General features: G+C 38.1%; 2 protein-coding genes and 2 long non-coding RNA genes across 5 annotated transcripts; all 4 read right to left on the reverse strand.

Moving 5' to 3' along the window:
* Positions 1–1,401: 1,401 nt before the first annotated feature.
* Positions 1,402–12,396, reverse strand: LOC145641801 (F-box protein SKIP23-like). 2 transcript variants are annotated; one of them, XR_014115525.1, is made up of 3 exons: positions 10,998–12,396; positions 2,027–2,107; positions 1,402–1,933 (listed from the first exon to the last, which is right to left on the reverse strand). XR_014115525.1 is itself a non-coding variant. In XM_081692766.1 (2 exons), exon 1 carries the CDS (start codon positions 12,166–12,168, stop codon positions 11,014–11,016), a length of 1,155 nt encoding a protein of 384 aa, XP_081548892.1. In that variant the 5' UTR covers positions 12,169–12,396; the 3' UTR covers positions 1,402–2,107; positions 10,998–11,013. The 2 variants fall into 2 exon arrangements, 1 of the variants encoding a protein (XP_081548892.1); XM_081692766.1 differs by having other exon boundaries at positions 1,402–2,107.
* A 275-nt stretch (positions 12,397–12,671) lies between these two features.
* LOC145641802 (uncharacterized) lies at positions 12,672–13,753 on the reverse strand. The gene is made up of 2 exons (XR_014115526.1): positions 13,413–13,753; positions 12,672–13,042 (listed from the first exon to the last, which is right to left on the reverse strand). It is a non-coding gene; the product is annotated as an uncharacterized LOC145641802 (long non-coding RNA).
* Positions 13,754–20,025: 6,272 nt separating this feature from the next.
* On the reverse strand, positions 20,026–21,612 carry LOC145555999 (uncharacterized). Its single transcript, XR_014091664.1, has 3 exons — positions 21,488–21,612; positions 20,873–20,925; positions 20,026–20,191 (listed from the first exon to the last, which is right to left on the reverse strand). It is a non-coding gene; the product is annotated as an uncharacterized LOC145555999 (long non-coding RNA).
* A 599-nt stretch (positions 21,613–22,211) lies between these two features.
* LOC145642884 (uncharacterized) lies at positions 22,212–22,962 on the reverse strand. Its single transcript, XM_081694045.1, has 2 exons — positions 22,342–22,962; positions 22,212–22,235 (listed from the first exon to the last, which is right to left on the reverse strand). Exons 1-2 carry the CDS (start codon positions 22,960–22,962, stop codon positions 22,212–22,214), a joined length of 645 nt encoding a protein of 214 aa, XP_081550171.1.
* Positions 22,963–23,611: the final 649 nt, after the last annotated feature.

The following is a 23,611-nucleotide window of genomic DNA, read 5'->3' on the forward strand; positions in this document are numbered from 1 at the left end:
GACGGCTATGGATACATATCATAAATGTTATACACATGTAACCCCTAAAAGCTAGGTATATCATTTTTCTTAAATATAAACCCACTTTCTTTTCTTTTCTTTTTTTTTTTTTTTTTTTTTTTTTTTTTTTTTTTTTTTTGTTTGTTTAATGTGTTTAAAGAGTCACAAAGGGCGGGGGTGAGAATCGATCTCAGGATCTCCTGGAATCAAGAAGAAAGCTCTAACCACTTGAGCTATCCCTCACTCTCATATAAACCCACTTGAGCTATCTCGATCTCAGGATCTCCTGGAATCATCCGGTCTGGTCCAGTCCCGGTCGGTTTTACGGTCCAGGTCCAATTATACACACCCCTAGCTATGGCTATGGATACATATCCAACATAGGTAGTGAATGTATAAATTTTATATGGATGCAGCCGTGTCGGTGTGGGTGTTTGAAGAGGGGGGTATCTGCACCTGTTTGGCGTGAACAAGCTAGATGATATAGTCGTTTTTAAGTATCTATTAGTCGTTTCGCATTTACCAAATTTATATGCTACACTGATAGCCTGCTAAAGGGTTGATGTTTAGTTGCGGTACAACCTTGAGATCCACTAGGCCAGGCCGCCAGGGGCCTATCACAATTTGTATAAAATTAATTTCAGCAAAACATTATGGCATTGCTTCAGTGGTTAAAGATGTAGTCTTAGGATTTCCAAAAAAAAAAAGTAACGATGTGGTCTTAACTCTCGAGGTCAAGCATGAATGTGAAGGCCTCAAGAGGGGTCCAATGACAAATTCCAATTACAACCATTCATACTTCGTATGCCGTGTTTCTCATAGATTTTCAGATCCTTCATCATCCCCATTTGTAATTTGTATTGTCCTTGTATTTAGATACTTCGCGTTGGATCTATTCCCTATATTACAAATAATTCAAAGACATATCTATTTTTTCCTTAGCCATTAAGATATAATTGTACTACTGGTTAAGTTTTATTGCAGCGAATAATTACGAAACAGTTGAAGCAAATAACTGAATGTGACAACAATGGACAGAAATCAAGGTGAAAGCTTCGAACAACCAACAAACTAAATGCTTTCATTATCGTTACCTAACACAATGTTAAGGTGGGATAATATCAAAACATTGAGGTCATGATGCCTCGTCAATAAAATCCAATAAATAAATAATAACACACTTGGATTGAGACCAATCTCATCCTTCAATTCTAAGAAGTTACCATTCAATTCAGAAGTGCATATGTTTAGCAAAAACAAAGCATAATCTCCATACATATGAGTTATAAACAGTCTAAAAATCTAAATGTATTTTTGTGTGTGTCTGTGTTTTTTTTTTTACGATGGGCGAAAAAGGAAGCTAACTCCCAACAGTCTAAAAACAACACTATGGTTAGATAGGACCTTTCCTCACAGTTATACAAGATAAGGAACTACGGAGTACTTATCATCAAACTGTGGACTAGGGTCCCGAGTTCAAATCTTCCGTAGTGTAATGGTAGAAATTATGTATCATTGACAAAAAATAAATTAAAAAATATTATCACCACAAAAAAAAAAAAAAAAATAAATAAATTAATAGGCAACTTAATTTAATGTATTAGACATAAACATGTTCAGCGAAGAACATCAAGATTTAAAAAGCAACTTGCTTTCTAACTCTAGCTCATCAAGCGACGGTTCCGTAAATTCTAATATCTCCCTAGAATCAAAGAATCTCCACCAACATCCGACATCTTTTGGATATTGTTCGAAAGCCCTTGACAAAAGATGAAGGTTGTTGTAACATTGATTAAATTCTTGGTCAAGAGTTGGATTTAATTTGTTCCTCCTGGGTGAAGAATAGAGGGGGTATGTACACCAATTTTGCTTACAAGAGGATGAAGTAGGCTGTCCAAGTTAGCCCACAACTGTTTGTTCCATACTGTACATCCTAGAATTGCAAGTTAATTCCTCAAAAAGTCTACTCTTCACAATAAATAGAGCACATTTATTTATATTAAGAAAGAAAAACTTATCGCCAGACCTCGGAGGCTCACACCAACAGGACAGTACTCCAAATTGCAAGAAATCAGGATGTTTGTCCAGAAGAAGACAGTGTAGGCACCTGAATGAAATTGTTACACAATGAGTTAATTCTATATTGAAACTTAAACTATACTCACAAAGCCTATGATCAAAATTATAATTAGTATAAGGCAAGGACAACGCAATCTAGATAGATAAAAAAGATTAGGATTAAAAATAACTGATCCCATAAAACATATTATTATCAACATAACCCTATAAAATGCAACATGTGAATTATCCAAAGAAGCATATTAATCAAATACTAGTGTTAAGATAACAAACAAGTATGCTATGAAACTGTTATCAATCTTATCACGAAGTCATGATGGTAAAGCATGGGAGTTTCTTCTACAATCACAGACAGCTAACTCAAAAGCCACAAACAAAAGGAAAAGGAAAAAAAAAAAAAAAAAAAAAAAAAAAAAAAAAAAAAAAAAAAAACAAAACAAAACAAGAATCACAAACGTGAATTAGATGAAACATTCAGAGGCGGCTGCAATTTCTTCGAATTCAGTTGCGTCATCTAAACATGTCTGAATCAAATAAAATAAGGTTTACAGAGCAGTAGCTCTAACTTTGTGAGTCCTTGTTCCTGGTAAAACATGGATTTCAATACACATTTATTAGAGAGGAACTAAATGAAGCAATGCACTTAATTTTTTTTTGAAAATTTGTCAATTACTACCACGTATTTATGACATTTTAAAAATTACTACCGCGAATTAAAAACTTTGTGAATTACTATCGCTAAATTTTTTTAAAATTTTATTTTACTACCAGACTACACTTTAGACCATTTATGATGTCATTTATTCCCTTAACCCATGTTTAACTCTTAATTAAGCATTTAAACAACCCTAAAAAAATTAAAAAAAAAATCCCCCAACCCATGGCTACCCTAGCAAACTAACCTAACTAAAACCCCCCTCTTTCCTTTAATTTTTTTCTCTATCATTGATCTTCCTCCTTCACCATCGCTAAAGTCCCTTCAAGCTTCCTGCTCCAAAATTGACACTATTCCATCTATCCTCCAATTGCTCCACAAAAATGTGTAATTCGCCTGAAACAAATTCGTTTTCAAATTCTAGGGTTTTCAAATTTTAAGGTTTTTGCAATTCTAGGGTTTATGGATTATGATTTTTGTTGATTAACATAGGGTTTTTGTATTTTTCTTTGAATTAAGCTATCAATTAAGCATTATATACGATTTGACAAGTTCATTAGGATGGAATGCAAGTGTGAAGATTTTATTTATGAAGTCTTGGACCAAAGAGAATTGAGGAAGAAGGTTAGAAGGGTCAAAGTGCATAGTGTTCTTTTAATGGAGGTTGAATGTCAAAGGGTCAAAGTGAAGCTATGTGAGAGAGAAATGTAGGTTGGGTAAATTGGGTAACCTTAGGTTAGGAGGTAGTAATAGCAAATTTTTAAATTTTTTTGCAGTAGTAATTTGCAAGTTTTATAATTCGCGGTAATAATTACCAAAGAGGCATTAATACGCGGTAGTAATTGGCAAATTTTTCATTTTTTTTTTATAATAAAATATTACATTGCATTTATTGCAAAAATCCATGTTCTGTTTCCTTTGAAAACTAGGAAACATATACCAGTATATAAACTGATATTACAGACAGTGAGACAGGCAGTGGATTTTGCCGAACCATTGTGCAGGGTCACTGGGTCAGGATATGATGGATCACCTCTCACTGGACGTGCCATGCTGGCTTGGCTAATCAAGCACATGACACACAACACGCCTAACAGGATGGACTCATAATAACAAGCCACCACATGCCTGCACTTTATATAAGTGGGCTTACGTAATAGACTAACCTAAGGAAGGATAGTATGGATATATAAGTGGGCTTAACTAATAGACTAACCTAAGGAAGGATAATATGGGTATTCTAGTAATATTAGGTTAGAGTCCTTAGCTTTAGTGTTTAGTATATATAAAGAGAGGGTAGAAAGAAGAAGGTAGGAAGAAATTTGTATTGAGGGAACGAGGGAAACCTTAGAGTCATGGCCTAGAGCCATTTTGGAGAGTTGTGAGCTAAACTCACTATTTGAGAGTAATAGCCTTAAGCTAATAACTTATCTTTTGTAACTCTTCCACCATTATCCATCAATCCTAAAGCTTTCATCTTTATTATTGGATTATTAAATCAGAAATATTAAGCTAGAAAATTCAATCCACTACACCTTTGCCGATACAGCTGAAGTTTGAGGAACACCACCTCCCCCTCCGTGAATTGCTCATCCCGTCGATGCTTATTGGCTTGTTCTGTCATCAATTGCTGAGCTCGAAGCAGTGTCATCCTCAACTCCTCAAGCATGCAATCTCTTTCTCAGAGGTATTCTTCTAACGAACCCACCAGAGTCTGCTAGGCCCACCATTAACAACCTAGGTGGCTCTCGTCCTTAAACCACCTTGAATGGGGTTGTTTTGGTTGTGGAGTGAGGCGATGTATTATAGGCATACTCCGCCCACCCTCTTGGATGTACCAACGCGAAACACCGCAAGTACACCTATAAGCCCTTGTTCACAATCTCCGATTGCCCGTCCGTTTGTGGATAGTAGGTCGTACTTCGCTTCAATTGACTCCCTTATAACCGGAACAATTCGCTCCAAAAATTACACATAAACATTCGAGCACAATCAAACACAATGGTTGAAGGAAACCCGTGTAATTTCACAATCTCCCTTATAAAACAATCGGCCACCTTAAACGCCGAGAATGGATGTCACAACCCCACAAAGTGCCCATATTTTAAAAATCTATCCACAACCATATCCCTTTCAGCAATGGAAGCCCTTCGATGAAATCCATTGAGATGTCCTCCCACACCAACACCGACACGGTAAAGGTTGCAACATACCGACCAAATGTTTTTGGGAGGCCTTGTTCCGCTGAAAGACCTCGCAAGTTCGCACATACTCTCCTACGGCCTTCCTCATGACCGAACAATACCACTCTTCCGCAATTCTTTTTACCTTGCCTTCATGACCACCGGTGGGTGAATCGTGATATTCGTGGAGGGGTTTGGAAATAATACTGGCAGTTTTTAGAATAACCAGCCTTCCCTTGTACAAAACCTTGCCATTTTCTATTGCAAATCCATTGGGCCCATCCTTATTAGGCACAATCCTCTCCTTAAGCTCAGTGATCCACTTATCATCCTTAAGTTCCTTGTGCAACTCCTCAAGTTAATTCCTTGCGTGTACACCAAGGCTCCAAATTCACACCCTTTCCGTGACAGTGCATCGGCCGCCCGATTGGAGGCCCCCGGCCTATATCAAACCTCAAAGTCAAAGCCCACAAGCTTTCGCATCCATTATTGATATTCGTTTCCTACCTCTCTTTGTTGGGTAATATAGCGTAGAGTTTGTTAATTAGTTCGCACTATAAAGTGTCTACCCAACAAGTAGTGTCGCCACTTCACAATCGCCAAACAAATCGCCATGAGCTCTTTCTCGTAGATGGATTTAGCTTGAGCCCTTACTCCTAGCTTACTATAGAAAGCAATAGGACAATTCTCTTGCATTAACATAGCACCAAGACCATAACCGGAAGCATCTTGTTTCCACCACGAATTCCTTACAAAAATCCAACATCGCCAATACCAAGGCGGTAGTCATGGTGACCTTGAGCTTTTGGAACGCCAATTCAGCTGCACTTGTCCACCCAAATGCATCTTTTTTGAGTTGGGAGTTGAGTGGGGCGGCCACTTGGGCATAATGGGCGGCCACTTGTTCACGCGCACTGAACAACCGTTGCACCGCAACCCCGGGGGCTGCGAAACCCTACGACCGCCGAATAAAAATCCACTAAACCAGTCGATTCCCATAAGGCGTTCGTAGCAGGATCCCTCGTGATAATCTGGTGAAGTCGAGGAATCAAATCTCCGGCTCCAGAACCGTGGTGGCGAAGCGTGCCGTCAACTATGCCGGCAAGTGGGTGATGAGAAACGTGGTTCTCACGACAGAAAACCAACTGGTCTGGAGTCCACAGAGGTGGAACCCACCTACCCCTACTCGTAGAAGCCCGAGGCTCGGACTCTAAGACATCGTCGTCCATACCCTCGGGAATAGTGGGAGTGTCCTCCCGAAAAGCCTGACGCCGGCCATGGGTGGAAAGATCGCGATCCCGTCGCCTAGGCATGCTATTATAAAAATAAAGATCTAAATGCTTAGCATCATTTCCTAAGACATTTAATTCGAGTTGCATTTTAATAAAAAATCTAAATGCTTAGCATCACTTCCTAAGTTATTTAGTTGTTTACCGCATTATACGCTAAATTTTTACATCAAGGCTAAAAATTGGCAAAATAATGGAATTAGTTATAGTATTTAGTTTCTCCATGACAAACTAATACTACAGTTCTCCTAGCCGCATGGTACTATGTTCTCCATGACGATATAGTACATACACGAAATATGTTTTGAAATTGCATAAAAACAATGAATCAACACATCATGACATATTTTACAAGATCTACCACCAATATTTCACTATTTCAAGTGCAAAGAAGTAATATGAACAACAAGAACATCATTTCACAAAAAGTAGTACCCAAAAATGGTGATTTGCTCAATTCTCCATCAAATCATGCAATTTTTGTCTCAAATTTCTCACAAACACACATACATACATATACAAGTAAATTCATGGCAAGAATTTCAACATAAAACCTCAAAATCAAAAATCCCCAAATTGATTTTTAAGGGTTTTTCATGAAATTACTCATTTGAAGCAAATTTGAGGCAAAATCAAGGGAAACTTACATGGATCCTTGTGGAGAATCGAAAATGAGGGAAGTAGCAAAAAATTAGAGCAAAAGTGATGAGAATTTGAGCCCCGAAGCTCGAAAAAAACGGAAGACAGCAGCGCAGGCAACCGCGACACGGTCAGTCAATGTCGTGACACGGTGAGCGGCTTCCGTGTCACGGTGAACCTGGGACGCGACGGAGCTCCGGCGACACCAGCGGCGACTTCAGGCGACAGCAACAGCAGCACGACGGTAAAGCAGCAACGAACAGCAGCAAGTTTCAGTGAAAACAAAAATAAAAAAAAAAAAAAGACGAAAACACAGAAATGCCGTGACACGGTTAGTGACCCCGTCCGACCGGACACAACTCCGTGTGCCGGTGTGTTTTTGTCGTGGCTCGGTAATTTGAGCAGAGAAAAAAAAGAAAACGGAGAAGGGGAGTGCGGAAATGGCGAAAATGGCAGAAGAAGCTTGAATTTAAAGCAAGAAAAAGCATCCCGTTACAATGAAACGGTAATATATTGTGTGGTGCACATGGTCTAACTGGTCAAAGATGCCGTTGACTGATTTTCAGCCACCTAATTTCCCGCGCCACGAGAATATGCTCCGCGTGACGGGACTCCGCTGCCGCGTCACGGGAATCTGCTCCGCGTGACGGGGACTCGTGCCGTGTCAAGGGAATCTATTTCGTGACACGGTGGCTTTGTGCCTGCCCTACATAGCTATTTGCGAATATTCCTGGCATTTTGACTAAAATTGCACGATTTTCCACGCAAATTGGACAGTTATTTTTTCACTGGAATTACGCGGAAAATTCTAACTGATACTTAAAGGTGACTAAAATTACCATTTTACCCCAAGCAAGCATCAAAGTCTATTTTTCGACATTTTAAACACCTAATATGGTCGGATAATCGATTTGAAGGTGTGAATCAGCTGCGACCCACGTTCGGGGATAATCGAACCATCATACACTTGCAAATTTCAGCGATTACAGTAGTCGTCGGCTTTCCTCAAGCATGGAAAGCGTTATCGGTGGATTTTTCTTCAAGCATAGAAAACCGCCAAGTCGGCTTTCCTCGAGCATGGAAAGCGTTATCGGTGGATTTTTCTTCAAGCATAGAAAACCACCAAGTCGACTTTCCTCAAGCATGGAAAGCGTTATCGGTGGATTTTTCTTCAAGTATAGAAAACTGCCAAATTCCTTTGTCGGCTTTCCACAAGCATGGAAGGCATTATCGGTGGATTTCTTCAAGCATAGAATGACACCAAATTCATACGTCGACTTTCCTCAAGCATAGAAAATATTATTCGGTAGGTTTCTTCAGGCTTAGAAAACTACCAAAATCATATGTCGACTTTCCTCAAGCATGGAAAGCGTCTCAACAAACGTCATCCGGTGGATTCCTTCAAGCATAGGAAGCTACCAAACTCATTTGTCACCGATACACTGGTGTCAGATACGCATTCTATCCCTTTACTCTTTTATCTGTAGAACTAACATTTTTCTGCAGGTATCGGCGTATTCAGAGTGATTTAGGATCGCAGAGCGTCTTAAATTATTCTCCGTCCCTATCAACTACTTTGACTATCGTTCTCGAAACTGACGTTTCTACAAACGTTTCTACAAACTCAGTCAAAGTGGGGGCTTCTGTAGACACCTAAAAATGTCTCCCCAAAACCAAACCCGATGATGAACAACCTTTCACCGCCATTATTGGTCGGGTTGAGTATTTAATTTTTGGAGTGCTTAAATCCATATTCAATCCAAATAAATTTCATAAAACCAACCTAATTCCTAGCCCATTTCCCCAAACTATAACTAATTTTCCTCTTTTCGTGCCTTTAAACCCAAAATAATTCATTTCGTGTCCTTTAAAATCATTCATTTCGTGTCCTTTTTTATAAAAACGTTTAATCTAGTTTATTTTGGTCCATAATATGGGTCCAATGATTAAATAGTTGGATGGGGTTTTAAAAGAGTTTTCCAACGATATATTATAAGCTCAAATCCGAGTTATAACGAATAAGTTATGGACAAAATATTAATTTGAGCCCAAACCGAACCTAAGCCACCTTACCTACAACCCAATGATCATGTGGAGGGTCCAAATTATTTAATCTCATTCCTAAACCAATTAGGATTAATTAGAAGCTTCTATAAGTTTCTAAAAGATCCTAATTATCCGTTTTGAAAAGATAAGATTAAAGAGTTTGAAATTGAATAAAACTTTTCTTTTTGAAAATCCTAATTTTATCCGAATTGAAAGACGTTCAAAGATAGACAGATATTATTTTCGTGCCTCATAGTTTTTATCCAAATTTTATATGGTTGGATAGCCCTTGAAATTATCTTTCCAATGATATATTATAATATCAATTCCGAGCTATAACGAAAAAGATATGAATAAAATGTCAAACTCTATCCAAAACTGACACCGTCTCACTATTTCGGCCATATCTTTTATTCTACAAAATATTTTTATCTAATTCTAATTGGGTTAGAAAGTAGACTTGAAGAGCTTTCCAAAGATATCTTATTCATCTTATTCTTATTTCTGGATCTAAAGATATGATAAAAACAAAAATCGCAAAAACTGCAGTCTATCGAGTTTTATTCCGATTTAATTCTTATCTTTTCTTGATTCTTCGACCTTCTTTTTTTCTCTATAAATAGAGGTCATATCTCCCCTTTTCCAATCATCAACAAGCTTGATCACAAAATAATTCTCTTCTCCCTCTTTAGCCTAAATACTAGCCACCCTATTCTCTCAAAATACTTCCCCTAATTAAGCACTCCTAGGAATTCATACAATACCCAAAGTTCTATACTTAAACCAAGGCGTGAAAGGTATAATTACCTGAGGGTTTGGTTTTGGGGAGACATTTTTAGGTGTCTACAGTAACCTTTATTGATCCTTATCAAAACTTATTTGTACTTATATGACCTTATTTTCCCTTGAACTGGAATTAAGGTGAAATGTTCAGGATCATCCACTAATGTGTATCAATGCCTCCAACATGAATAAAGAAACACATTGTCTATCTCTACTAAGACGGTTTATCTCTTCCTAGGTCCCCCTCTAAATAAGCAGTCTCATAAAAAAATAAAATAAAATAAAATAAAACAGTCGCAATCTTGCACAAAACCAGAAACCTCAAGCAAGGGTTATTATGTGGTTTCCCCTTCATGAAAGGCTACTAGCTACGTATAACCTATAGCACTAAATGGGGGTTACAATAAGTCAGCAAGACTAAACTTGGACTTGTGTCAAGCACTATCCACAGTTCCACACACCACCTGAGTGTTTTATTTCAAAGTTTTTCTTACAGTTTGAGTGAACACAGGATTTAGGAAATCTGAGTTCAAGAAGTGGCGAAATAGTAGAGAGAGTTAGAAAGGGATAAGGTTCTCCAAAGCATTTCCAGGAGGAGATTTTTTTACTGCCTCTTTACACATGTCACGTTCCAAGATACACATTTTTGGGTTTCAGTTTCCGACTTTGAGGTACTTTGTGGAAATTAACTTACAATAAAAGGAATTTTCATGTACCAATGATAAAGATACAACTACACTCCAAATCGCATAATCTAAGCACCCTAAATTTAATGCTGGAAATGCAATTTGCCATTATTTTTAGGATGAGCATGAGATGAGTACATCTTAGAGAGTGGTTCCCCATCTTAAACAAGCTTAGGCTAGAAAAAAAAATGACTAAAATTATCTGTGATGCTATTGTATTCATAGTCATTAATTCATCATCTGAACGGAGCATTATACAAACCTAATCCTTATTGAGTGATATCCCATCCAATCTAAGAGGTATAGTTATGGTACTGCTGGTCACTGGGACTCACAAGACTACATACACTACAAGAGAAAAAATTGGTAAAGAGCTCACTCAAATTATTTAGGCCTAGCCGCGTTGGGACTTTGTTATGCACACCATGTAAGCACAGTTCTCTACAACCTAACAAATAAACCTATTCAAGCAACTTTTCCATTGTAGTATAGTCATGATCCACAAACAGACATTACATAACAACAATTTAGAAAACAAAATTAGTCATAAAAAACTCAAACAAGCGTCAATTGCAAAGCATAAGAATCAGCAATGCCAACAACAAAGGCAAATGCAAGTAGATGTGACATGACATACCTTAAATCAGCGAAGATTAAGAGCTACAGCCAGACTGGAACCAACTAGAAGGCGGCCAATAAAGCTTGGCATAACTCTCAGATTCTACCAAGTAACTACTAGAGTTTGTTTTCATGTCAAAAACTTTAGTGAATTCATCAATTCCACCAATTCTATCACCTTCCTCTTCAACAGAGACACCCTTAAAGTAGATAACATTTCTTATATCACCATAATAATCATTTCTAGACAATGAAAAATTTGCATCATCACCCACAAAGAACACACAATCATTCAAGTCCGACTCATAATCCCAAAAACGTCCCTTATCATCCAATTTAAACACTCCAAGCTTAATATCTCGACCGTCATCAATGCCAACTCGATCAACTACATACAAATTCCCATCACACTCCACCAAATATGTACACATACCATTACCATACACCAATTTTGGCACCAAATCAAGGGGTTTTAACCTGGAATCAATCATCACAAGCCTTCCTTTTCTATCAGCAGTAGCATAAAACTTCCCATTATAACTTATAATATCATCAAAAGAACGCCCATTTACCCCAATTTCAGTCCACTGTTCATCCCCAATTCTCCAAATCAACAATTCCCCACTTAATTTCAAACCCAGAACAACAAAACCACCTTTTACAGCGAAATTCTTCGCAACAACAGCCTTCTTAAAAGGATTCTGCGGCAACCCCAAATCAGAATTAACAACATACGATTCACAAACAACAGAAACCCTATAATCAAGAAGATTCAAACACAAATTTGGTTGAGGGAATTTAGAGTAACTCAAAAGAGGGTCGAAAAGAGAGAACCCATTTCGTTTACCTTCTCTCTCCTCAACCTTAATGAGAAAACCACCATTAGAGAAGTTTTCAGGAGGAGATAAAAGATAAACAGTTCGTTTAGAGAGAGAGAGTTGAGAAGGAGAGGTTGAGACGCCATTGGAGAGTGGAAAAGGGAGCTTGAGAGGGAAAGTAATGGAGGAAGGAAGAGGAGAAAGGGAAGAATGCCATGACCTGCAAACGGAGCGAAGTCGAAGAGTGCCAATTTTTGGGTCGATACGATCGGCGATCGATGATAGGATGTCGTCGGGAAGATCGGGCCACCGTGATCTCTGCCCGCCGCCGCTGCTGCTGTCGCCGGAAATAGTGGACATCGTCTGATTCATTCACCAAATGAATGAATTTCTCCGATGGTAAATAAGAACGTTTGATCACCTGAAGTTTGTTCTATTTTTTCGGTAGAAAAATACGAATATTCTGTTTTTACAAATTTTTGTATGTGGTTGTTGGTTTAGAATATTCTGTTTAGAAAAATACGACAAGGGTTTGTAGAGTGTTACTGGTTTTGTCAGGGGTTACTTGTATGTGTTACTTGTATTCTGGGGTTACTTGTATGTAGGGGTGTTCAAATCCGGGTACCCGGGTTTTCGGGTACCCGAAAATACGGGTACCCGGATTTTCGGGTAGTTGTTAAGTTGTCCCATGTCCCGACCCGAATATCTCGGGTACCCGGGTTTCGGGTACCCGAATAATTCGGGTCGGGACATAGGGTACCCGAATCTGTTTTTATTTTTTTTTTTAAATAATTTTTTACTTAATTTTATGTTTTATACCTGCTGTAAATCTGTAATTTACTTAATTTTATGTTTTATACCTGCTGACCTGCTGTAAATCTGTAAATCTGTAAATTTATACATGCTGTAATTTAATAAAAATATACCTACTAAAAATTAAAGTACATATTAAACTATTAAAGTACCTATTTTAACATATTAAAGACTTAAAGTACATGTTCTAACATATTAAAGTACTAGTAAAAGCTAAAAATTAGGGGAAGTCATTAGTTACATAATTAAAAACATACAAATTACAAAGTACAATAATATAACAAAGTCACAATGCAAATTAAATAAGATGGGAGGTCGTGCTTCATTCACTTGTGAGATCCGAAATTTCAATCGTCTCAGCAAGTATCACCAGCAACTCAGCAAGGCAGCAAGTCAGCATTCTCAGCAATTCAGCAAGACAGCAACTAATCAACTATATAATTAAAGGGTAAACTGATGAAATACAACGAAACAACGAAAATTCAGACATACAAAATTACAAATTCAAGACATATTTCAACATAATTCATTTCTTCAATTATAAATGCAGAATATACCACAAAATACCACGAAAATTACAACGAAAATTACAACGAAAATAATACGAAAATTACAACGAAATTACAACGAAAATACCCCTAAAAAAATTCAGATACACAACCAATAATCCAATATACCCACGAATTCCATAAACATACAAGTATACAACCAATATACCACAAATTCCATGAACATTGAACAATATACCACAACTTACAACGAAATTAAAATACCCTAAAAAATCGCGTGAGAATAGAAAGTACCTGAGATTAGAACTCGTCAAAATTGAGGATTTAACTCGTCAAAGGCTTGAATGAAGGCAAATCCGTGAAGGCTTGAAGTCTTGAATTCGTGTAGTAGTGTGAAACTGTGAATGGCAGGAAGAGAGGAAGAGAGAGAGATCCCAGAGAGGAAGAGAGAGAGAGAGAGGAAGAGAGAGAGGACGGCGGTGAGTGAATGAGAGGAAGAGAGAGAGTGAGCCCTAATTTGGGTGAGTGAGTGAGTGAGTAATTTGGGTCAGTGGGTGGGCACTGGGCAAGTGGGCAGTGGGCTTATTTACATAATAGGCAATATTTTGAGTTATGTGGGTGTTTTTTTTTTTCATATTAATTTATTTTCGGGTAATCGGGTACCCGAAAATAAAAAAATACGGCCCATGACATGACCCGAAAACAGGTAGGTTTCCCGGGTCGGGTACCCGACCCGAAAATATAATTTTTTTCCCCAAATTTCCCATCGGGTTTTTATTCGGGTCATCGGGAAATCGGGTCGGGACAATCGGGTCGGGTTTTTTTGAACACCCCTACTTGTATGGGTGTTACTGGTTTTGTCAGGGGTTACTTGTATGTGTTACTTGTATTCTGGGGTTACTTATATGGGTGTTACTAGTTTTGGTCGGGGTTACTTATAGGGTGTTACTAATTTTGTCAGGGGTTACTTGTATGGGTGTTACTGGTTTCGGTCGGGGTTACTTGTAGGGTGTTACTGGTTTTGTCAGGTGTTACTTGTATTCTAGGGTTACTTGTATGGCTGTTATTGGTTTTGATCAAGGGTTACTTGTAGGGTGTTACTGGTTTGGTATGGGATTTTGTTCTGGAGTTATTCTGAATACAAGTAACACATACAAGTAACCCCACGATACAACTAACCCCACGATACAACTAACCCATACAAGTAACCTCATAATACAAGTAACACCCTACAAGTAACCCATACAAGTAACCCTAAAGTACAAGTAACCGTGCCGCACCATGTGGCTTGCCACACTGAAAAACCTCTGTTCTTTTTTGTGTTGACCGCTTTAACCATCGGTAAGGATCAAATTACTAAAAAAATGGGAGAAATGAATATTATACTCTCTCCGTTTCTTTTTACTCGCAACAAACTAGTAGTTTGCGGACTCATAGGCAAAATATGGTTAGTGTAATTAACAAACATAAGGGCATGTGTTAGTATTAATCCAACCAAAAAAAATCAAAACAAATTCAAACACAACCACTAGCACCTAGCACCACCACCACCACCACCACCTAGCAGCAGCACCACCTAGCAGTACCACCACTACCACCTTAAAGCACCACCACCTAGCAGTACCACCACCACCACCTTGAAGCACCACCAGCTATTTCGCCCACAACCCACAAACCTGATTTCGCCCACAACCCAACACCCATTTCGCCCACAACCCCGATCAAAACCCACCACCTATTTCGCCCAGAACCCACCATCGATTTCGACCCACAAAACCCACCACCTATTTCGACCCACCACCGATTTCGACCCACAAAACCCACCACCGATTTCGAGCCCTAAAACCCACCACCGATTTCAAACCACCCACCCACCAACCAAATTCGAACCACCCACCAAAAATTCGAACCACCCACCAACTTTGAAGAGTCCAGAAATTCGAACCGCCCAAAATTTCGAACCACCCACCAAAGTCGAACCAAAAACCACCAACGAACCCACGAAATTCGAACCTAGAACAAAGACAGATCTGGAAAATTAAAGGTGTTATGGTTAAATTTAACTATCAAAACTCTAGATCTAGAGTTTTGATGGTTTAATTTTGTCCATAAAGCCTTAAAATTTGAGTTTTAGCAACAATGACAAAACAACGGCGATAAGGAAGAAAGGAAAGAAGAGAAAACGGAATCGGGGACAAGCGAGGGGACAACGGAGTGACTTCCAGCGAGGTGTTGTGGTTGTATTGAGGGGAGATCGGTGAAGAAAGAGAGAGAAATTCTGGGTATGGTGGTGGTGGTGGTAGTGATGGTAGTGGTGGTGGTTGGCAATTGAAAGTGATGATGAATTTATTTGGGAGGAGAATGATTTTGGTGGAAATGGTTAAGTTAATTAATGTAGTGTTAAAGTTAATAAGATAAAATCAATAGTTTAATTAGGGTGTTTAAAAACAAAAGTAAGGGTAATTTTGTAAAATCACACTAAAAAAACTTACTACAAAAGGAAAGAAAATAGTTTGTTGCAAGTAATGTGTAACGGCCATTTATATTATTTGTTGCGAGTAAAAAGAAACGGAGGGAGTATTATAAAATGTTGTATTGATGGAAAAAGTGAAGAAATATGTCAGAAAAAATTATAAAAGGAAAAATCCAAACTAAAAAAAGTTCCCTCTAGAGCGGTTATTTCTTGGGAGGGTTTCGCCCTAGCCTTTGTTAGGTTTTGCTCCTTTGATCTCAAAGGTTCTCGTTTGATCTTGTTTCCCTCCAGAAAATTTCGAGTGTAATATGTGTTATTCTCAAGTGTGTCTTTCTACAATGAGTGTTTCTTTTCCCACTCGTGAGAGTACTGAAGAGGAATGTAGAAGTGAAGTTGAATGGCAATTAGATGATGAGGATGATGATGAATCTAGGGTCATGCTGGGAGTGGTTGGGAACACCTGGACGGAGAGAAGTGTAAACAACAACGCTCTAATCTCAACTATGAAGCGTATCTGGAATCCTAAATATGGAATGGAAGCAAATAACATAGGTAAGAATACCTTTTTGTTCCAATTCCATCACGGAAGGACAGGGAATTTGTAATGGAAGCCCGCCCATGGCACTTTGATAGCCATGCTTTAGCCCTCTATGATATACAAGGGGACGAAAAACCCTCAGATATGCCCCTTCACCAATCCCCGTTCTGGGTCCGGGTATATGATCTCCCCTTTGCGGGTCGAAGCAATGTGTCCAATGCTCATACAATTGGTGACAAGGTGGGAGTCTATATGGCTATGGATAAAACTGACATCGTAGGAATCAATAAGTCCCTTCGAATCAGAGTGATGATTGATCTCCAAAGGCCTTTGGTTAAAGAAGTCAGGCTGACAATGAGGGGAGGAGAAAAGAAATCCTTTGAGGTAAAATATGAGAAGCTCCCCCTGTTTTGCTACGTTTGTGAGAAGCTTGGACATGGTGAAAAGGATTGCGATGATGGCATCCATATTGAAAACCCGAGGCGAATTTTTAACGAAAATCTTTGAGCTTCTCCCTAGAAATCAAATAAAGGTTAAGCAGTTGAAGGTGGTGATCTCTTGTTGAAAAAGTGCTTCCCCCAGATTCTATTATGTAGACACCTAAAAATGTCTCCCCAAAACCAAACCCGATGATGAACACCTTTCACCACCATTATTGGTCGGGTTGAGTATTTAATCTTTGGAGTGCTTAAATCCATGTTCTATCCAATATATTTTATGAATCAATCCAATTTCTAGCTCATTTCCCTAAACCATAACCTATTTTCCGCTTTTCGTATCCACATCACAAAACCGAGCTGAACTGATTTTATGGATATAAAATTTTGATACAATTATTATTTGGTTGGATAGGCCTTGAAATAAGCTTTTCAACCATATATCATCAGCCCAATTCCGAGCTATAACGAAAAAGATATGAGCAAAACACTAAACTCGACCAAAAACCGACATCCTTCCACTAAAACGGCCATATCTTAAAATCTATAGATCATTTTGACCTGATTTTTATTGGGTTGGAAAATAGACTTGATAAAACTTTCCAATGATATATTATATGCCTTATTTCGAGTTACGAATCAAAAGTTATCGCTATTTAAAAAACGTGTAAAAAACAAGAATTACCGCGCACAGTGCAAAAGCACCGTGTCACGGCGCCTGACGACGTGGCACGGTGCCTGGTGTCGTGACACAGTACTGTAAATCTTGTCACGGTGCTATTTTCGAAGCTTTTTTGCGTCAAATTCCACTGTAGCACGGTACCTGTTGCCGTGACACGGTATCTGCTGCCGTGAAATACCGTGTCACAGAGCTTTTTCCGTGCAATTTCCGCGTTTTCCCATAATGTGACACGGTGTACTGTACCGTGCCTTGGTGGAAACTTCCGTGTCATGGTACGTGTGCCGTGTCACGGAATTTTCTCGTGTCTTTTCCGCGTAAACCCTTCATGCGCTTTCACTTCCCGTAGGTCAAATATGTCCCGCGTCACTCCAATTTTCCCCGTGTCACGGGATTTTCCCCCATCTGACGGTGCCTGGCACCGTGTCACGGTGTTAATTTTTAGGGTTTTTTTTTTTTTTTTTTTTTTTTAATCTTTTTAGGGTTCCGTGTGTTCCCTCTACTCATTTTCCCTATAAATACCCCCTTCCTTTCTACAATTCGGGGCACCAAATCCTTCTCTCTTCCTCTCTTTTACACCAAAAATCATTATCTTCTCTTTCTCTCATATTCTAAGCCTCAAACCTATATTCCTAATTACACCATTCTTCCCTTAAGCACTCCAAGGAGTCCATACTTAACCCGAGGTTTCGTCCTTAAACCAAGGCGTGAAAGGTACAAATAACTGAGGGATTGGACCAAATCAAATCTACATTTATTTAATTTAATTTTCATTTGATTTATATTTTTTTTATTGAAGTTACTAACAATTTATTCATGATGTAGCAGTTTTAAGGAATGCGCAGAATGTGAGTAATTAATTAATTTAATTATTCTTATTTTATTTTAATATTGCTAGCATCATGATTAGGTTATTTTATATTTGATTTGACTAACACTATTATTGTTAAATTGCTTCCAATATTAATGTTTATTTTTATTATATTTTATGATCACCATATTGCATGTTTAAAGGGAACATGTAATTGAAAATTACGCCTAATAAGATAATTTGGACAATCGGTTTAGGTTCCTTTTTAATCTTGTTGTTAATTAAAGTGATCACGATATATTAGAATTATATGTTGCATTAATATTCAACCAATTTAGCCTAATAATAGTTTGGAGCAAATTGAATCTTTGTTTGCATGCCTTTGAGATCGCAGGAATTACTTTTCACAACAAGAATCGAGTAGAGGCCAATACGGGCGAATGTGACTCCATGACTCACTTCGTACCATCATCCCCGATCCTCCTTTAGTGGTTCCGAACCATATGGAGTTAGTAATCTCATGGATTATGAATGAGGTGTAACCTTCACGGGTCAATCGTTGTTACCTTTCGTTGTCCCTTTATTCGTGGTTGCCTTAAATGATCCGTGAACGGTTTACAAGTTCCTTAAAAACTTGTTGGCGGCTCCCTACTTTCCTTGTCCTTAATCATATGTCAACTCCCACTTCCTATGAGTGCCAAGCATATTCACAACATGCTTTAATTTAGGCACACTTCGAGCGACGCCTACAATCTGGCGACTCCACTAGGGAGGATTCTTGGTTATTTATCGATTTGAGTGATCGGTATTTAAGTCAGATGAGTGGATGAGACATGAAAGATTCTTGAAATTTATTCTTGTGATTAATTTGGTATTTTTTCATAAGCATAGACGTTTTAACGTTGCATTTAGGTTTGTCCCGTAGGAAAATTTGAATAACTTGATTGTGTACGAAGGAAAACAGGGCACCAGTCAGATTTTCTAACTGCTGCGCCACGGCAGATTCTTCCGTGTCACGGTGCATTACACCGTCACGCGGTGTGCAGCATCGTGACACGGGGCTCTCTGCCGTGTCACGACAGTTCTTAAATCAGTCTGGTGGCTTATTTTCTCTTCTCACAGTCAGCTTCCTTCGATTTTTCTTAAAAAATGTGTGTGTTATACATACGTCTTAGCCTCGGGGGATTTAAGATCTATCAACCCAAAACGCTCATGGCAATAAGGGTTCATCCGAGTTTTTAAATCCAGCCAAACCATGGAGTCGAGTTTGATTTCATCACGAACTCGCGGAGCCGCCCATTGGCATACACCCTCAAGGGAGGCTACCTTGCTAACGCGTCCAAACTCTTAACCATGGTATCCTATTGACACCAAATAAACCTGACCATAGTCGAACATAGAACTTGACCTTAGGTTGCAAACTATTCTTTGCATCATTGTGCTTACGTGTTTTATGAGTGTATATTTGGTTGTTTTGATCCTAACGTTAACGATCTTTCTTTGTCTATGGTGGATTATTTTATGATTAATGATTGCCAATGGACCATACTCACTTAGTAATTAGCGAAAAAAAAAATATGTGCCACGTCAGCATCCACCGCGCCACGGGAATGTTTATCATGTCACAGCAATTTTCACCGTGGCACAGTGGATTTCCGCAAAAAAAAAAATGTCGTGCCATGTCAGCATCCACCACGCCGCGGGAATGTTTACCGTGTCATGATAATTTTCAACGTGGCACGGTGGATTTCCAGCAAAAAAAAAAAAAAAAAAAAAAAAACTGGAAATAATCACCGCGTCAAGGCAATCAATGCTGCGTCACGGAAGCTTGTACCGTGACACGGTACAGTTTGTCGTGTTACGGTGTGTAACACCCCCAAATTACTATCTAATATTAACAATAATAATTCAACTTTAGGGAGTAACATGGGAGTATTACCGCCACGTGATTACGTAAGGCTTAACAGAGTTTTACAGCGGAAAATAGTACTTATCTTTTATTAATAATAATAGTTTGATACACTTTCAAAGTAGCTACACCACTAATACTATGTTTACTAAATTAAACTAGGTGATCACCGCCCATCATTCCCAATGCAGCATATAGTTCACGTTGTCCGATCGCCATTACCTATCTACTTATCAAAATGATAAGTAGGGCCAAGCCAAAACAAAACAAATACGTATTAGCCAAAATGCTAAGTACATACAAATGCTAGACATGTAAAATCAATTTAATTAATTAAATATGCTTTCGAAGAGAATTAACTTTAATAAATCATAATTTATCCAAACCATTCTTGAATAGGAATTCATGTATAAAAACCTGTCAAAAGAACCAATTTCCGAAATAACCAACTTTCCAAAGATAATTCCGAATAGGATGGATCAGTCCATATTTTCATAAATCATTTTCCCATCTAAGTGTGCACACCCCCTAAGCTAGTAACTCCTTTACATAGTGCTATCAAGGGGAAAGACTAGGTCATACAAAGTCCATAGTCTTCAACTTACTCCGCATAGTGAGAGTTAAAAATCCAAAGATCCAAGGAGTAAATCCTGTTAAATAAATTTTCCAATATCCCATACTCGGGATAATTTAAACAATAAAACTTACTTTTTAAAACATCTTGAATATCAGTACCAAGTTTATAATCAATCATATGAAATATTTAAACATTTGAGATCAAACTCTTAAAACATGTTTCACCGAAATATATTTCACAATCATTTAAACATGGTTCAAAATCACTTAACATGTAAATCACGTTGCATATAAAAGTCACTTTTTAAAAGATCTAGCCACATGTACGTACCTTGATCCTTACACACAAGTACGGAACTCCTAATTTTGAGCCCGAAATTCCTCCTATAACAAACCAATAATCCTAATCAAATATTTTTCAACCCATAGACACAAGGGCTTAGACTATCGACTTTGACTAGTTGTGCATGAACAATTTATCATCATAATCCTTTTATAAAATTAACACTTGTTTTTATAAAATAAATAATAATAACGATAATAATAATTATAATAACAATAATTATAAAATTAGAAGTAGTAGTATCATTTATACATAGTAGTAGTATATGACTTATATGTGTAAGTACTTAGTTGGTGCTAGCTAATAATAATAATAACAGTAGTAGTAGTAGTAGTAGTAGTAGTAGATAACTAAATTGTAAGTAGTAGTAGCAAACATATCAACAACAACAACTATAATACTAACAACAACAAATATAATAATAGTAATAATAATAATAATAATAATAATAATAATAATAATAATAATGATGATGATAATAGGAAGTAGTAGTAGTAGTACGTAACATGTGAGTAGTAGTAGTAATAGTAGTTGAGAGTAGTAGTAGTAATATTAGTAGTACTTAGTAGTAGTACTAAAATGAGAAATATATGGCTTACTTACGGTGAGCAACGCAAGGAAGGGGATGGCAACAAGGTGGTGGTCGAATGGCGGCGGTATGGTGGCAGTGAGGAGGTGCTCGTGAGGAGCTCAAGACCACAAATGAAAGCTAAAAGGAGGTGAGTATGGGAGAGGAAGGAGAAAGGAGAAGGAAAGTAAGATGAGAAGTAGGAGATGTGATGAAAATAGCTCATGTTCCATGACTATTTATAGCCCCAACTCAGGCACTATCCCAACCGATTTCATAAATGATGCCAACCCAATTAATGCAGCCAACCTAATATATGTTGTTGGCCTAATAAATGCTGCTGACCCAATAAATGCAGCCGGCTTAATTAATGTTGTGAATATGAGTAGTATTAATATAAGCATTGATCTTGATTACGGAAGGAGGAATAATTTGGTACTTGTTAGTTTGACTCGGAAGCAAAATACTGGAGGTTGAAATTCCGACAACTTTGAGTTGACTCATATAATTATAAAGCGTAATAAAATTATATCTTTGTAAAATCATATATGGACTTAAATAGATATTTTTTGTATAATAAAATATTTCGGAAAAATCCATAATTAATAATTAGTAAACAACTTAAAAATACGGGGCATTACAGTCTACCCCCCTTAAAAGAAGTTTTGACCTCGAAACTTGAGTAAAAAGTTGGTTAAATATTTCAAGTTAGTACAAATTGACTCATGCACAACTTATAATGACTCAGAACAACTCAAACTATGACTCTGGCACAATGCATACCTACTCAAAATGTCTCAAAAACTAACCAAAAAGGGCAAAAGCGCGAAACTCTATCGCATTCTACCCCCCTTAAAAGGAGTTACGCCCCCGTAACTCGACTACTGACCTCAGAAAACAACTCTGGGTATCTTTTCCTCATATCTGCTTCGGCTTCCCAAGTAGCTTCCTCGGTTTTATGGTTTGACCATAAAACTTTAAATATCTTAACATCCTTGTTTCTAGTGCTTCTCACTTTACTATCCAAAATCTTCACAGGTCTTTCCTCATAAGTCAAGTTTTCGTCCATCTCGATGGTCTTAGGCTGTAAGACATGAGAAGCATCTGGTATGTATTTCCGAATTTGGCTCACATGGAACACATTGTGAACTCTTTCTAGCTCTTTAGGAAAGTCCAACTTGTATGCCACTTTTCCTACCTTTTGGATGATCTCATACGGTCCAATGTACTTCGGGCTTAACTTTCCTCTTTTCCCGAACCTCATCACTCCCTTCATTGGAGATATTTTCAATAAAAATTTCTCACCTACTTCGTATTCCTCATCCCTCCTCTTCAAATCTGCATAACTCTTTTGACGATCCTGTGCGGCTTTAATTTTCTCTTGAATCATCTTTACTTGTTTCACCATCTCTTTGATCATCTCTAGCCCAAGTGTAACAGTCTCGCTTATGTCGTTCCAACATATCGGGCTTCTACACTTTCGCCCATACAAAGCTTCGAATGACGCCATCCCAATGCTTGCATGATAACTGTTGTTGTAGGAAAATTCTATCAAGTCCAAATGATCTTCCCATGAACCTGGTACTCCATGACACATGATCTCAACATGTCCTCTAATGTCTGTATTGTTCTCTCTGTTTGACCATCGGTTGTGGGGTGGAATGCAGTGCTCATCAACAACTTAGTCCCCATAGCCTTTTGTAAACTCTGCCAGAAGTTGGATAAGAACCTTGAGTCTCTATCCGAGATGATGTCCTTCGGCACACCATGGTATTTCACCACAAATTTCACATACGCTTTTCCCAATTGATCCATCGACCATGTACTCCTCATGGGTATGAACGTTGCACACTTCGTTAGTTGATCCACTATGACCCAAATTGTATCATTTCCTGCTCGAGTCTTTGGCAAAGCTCCTACGAAATCCATAGAGATCGAATCCCACTTCCAACTAGGCACCTCTAAGGCTTGAACTTTTCCTTGGGGTCTCTTATGCTCGATTTTGACCTTTTGACAAGTCAAACATCTAGCCACAAATTCTGCCACTTCCCTTTTCATATTCGGCCACCAGAATGTCTTTTTCATGTCCTTATACAACTTATCCCCTCCGGGATGTATTGAATAAGGAAAATTGTGAGCTTCCTCCATCAACCTTTGCT

Source organism: Chenopodium album, chromosome 8 (assembly GCF_948465745.1).
Source record: "Chenopodium album chromosome 8, dcCheAlbu1.1, whole genome shotgun sequence".
NCBI lineage: Eukaryota > Viridiplantae > Streptophyta > Magnoliopsida > Caryophyllales > Amaranthaceae > Chenopodium > Chenopodium album.

Coding starts and splice junctions, on each gene's coding strand:
- LOC145641801 (XM_081692766.1), bottom strand. CDS start 12,168: ATGAATCAGACGATGTCCACTATTTCCGGCGACAGCAGCAGCGGCGGC.
- LOC145642884 (XM_081694045.1), bottom strand. CDS start 22,962: ATGGCGTCATTCGAAGCTTTGTATGGGCGAAAGTGTAGAAGCCCGATA. Junction 22,236..22,341: donor ACCCAGAGTTGTTTTCTGAG/GTCAGTAGTCGA, acceptor CATTTTGAGTAG/GTATGCATTGTGCCAGAGTC.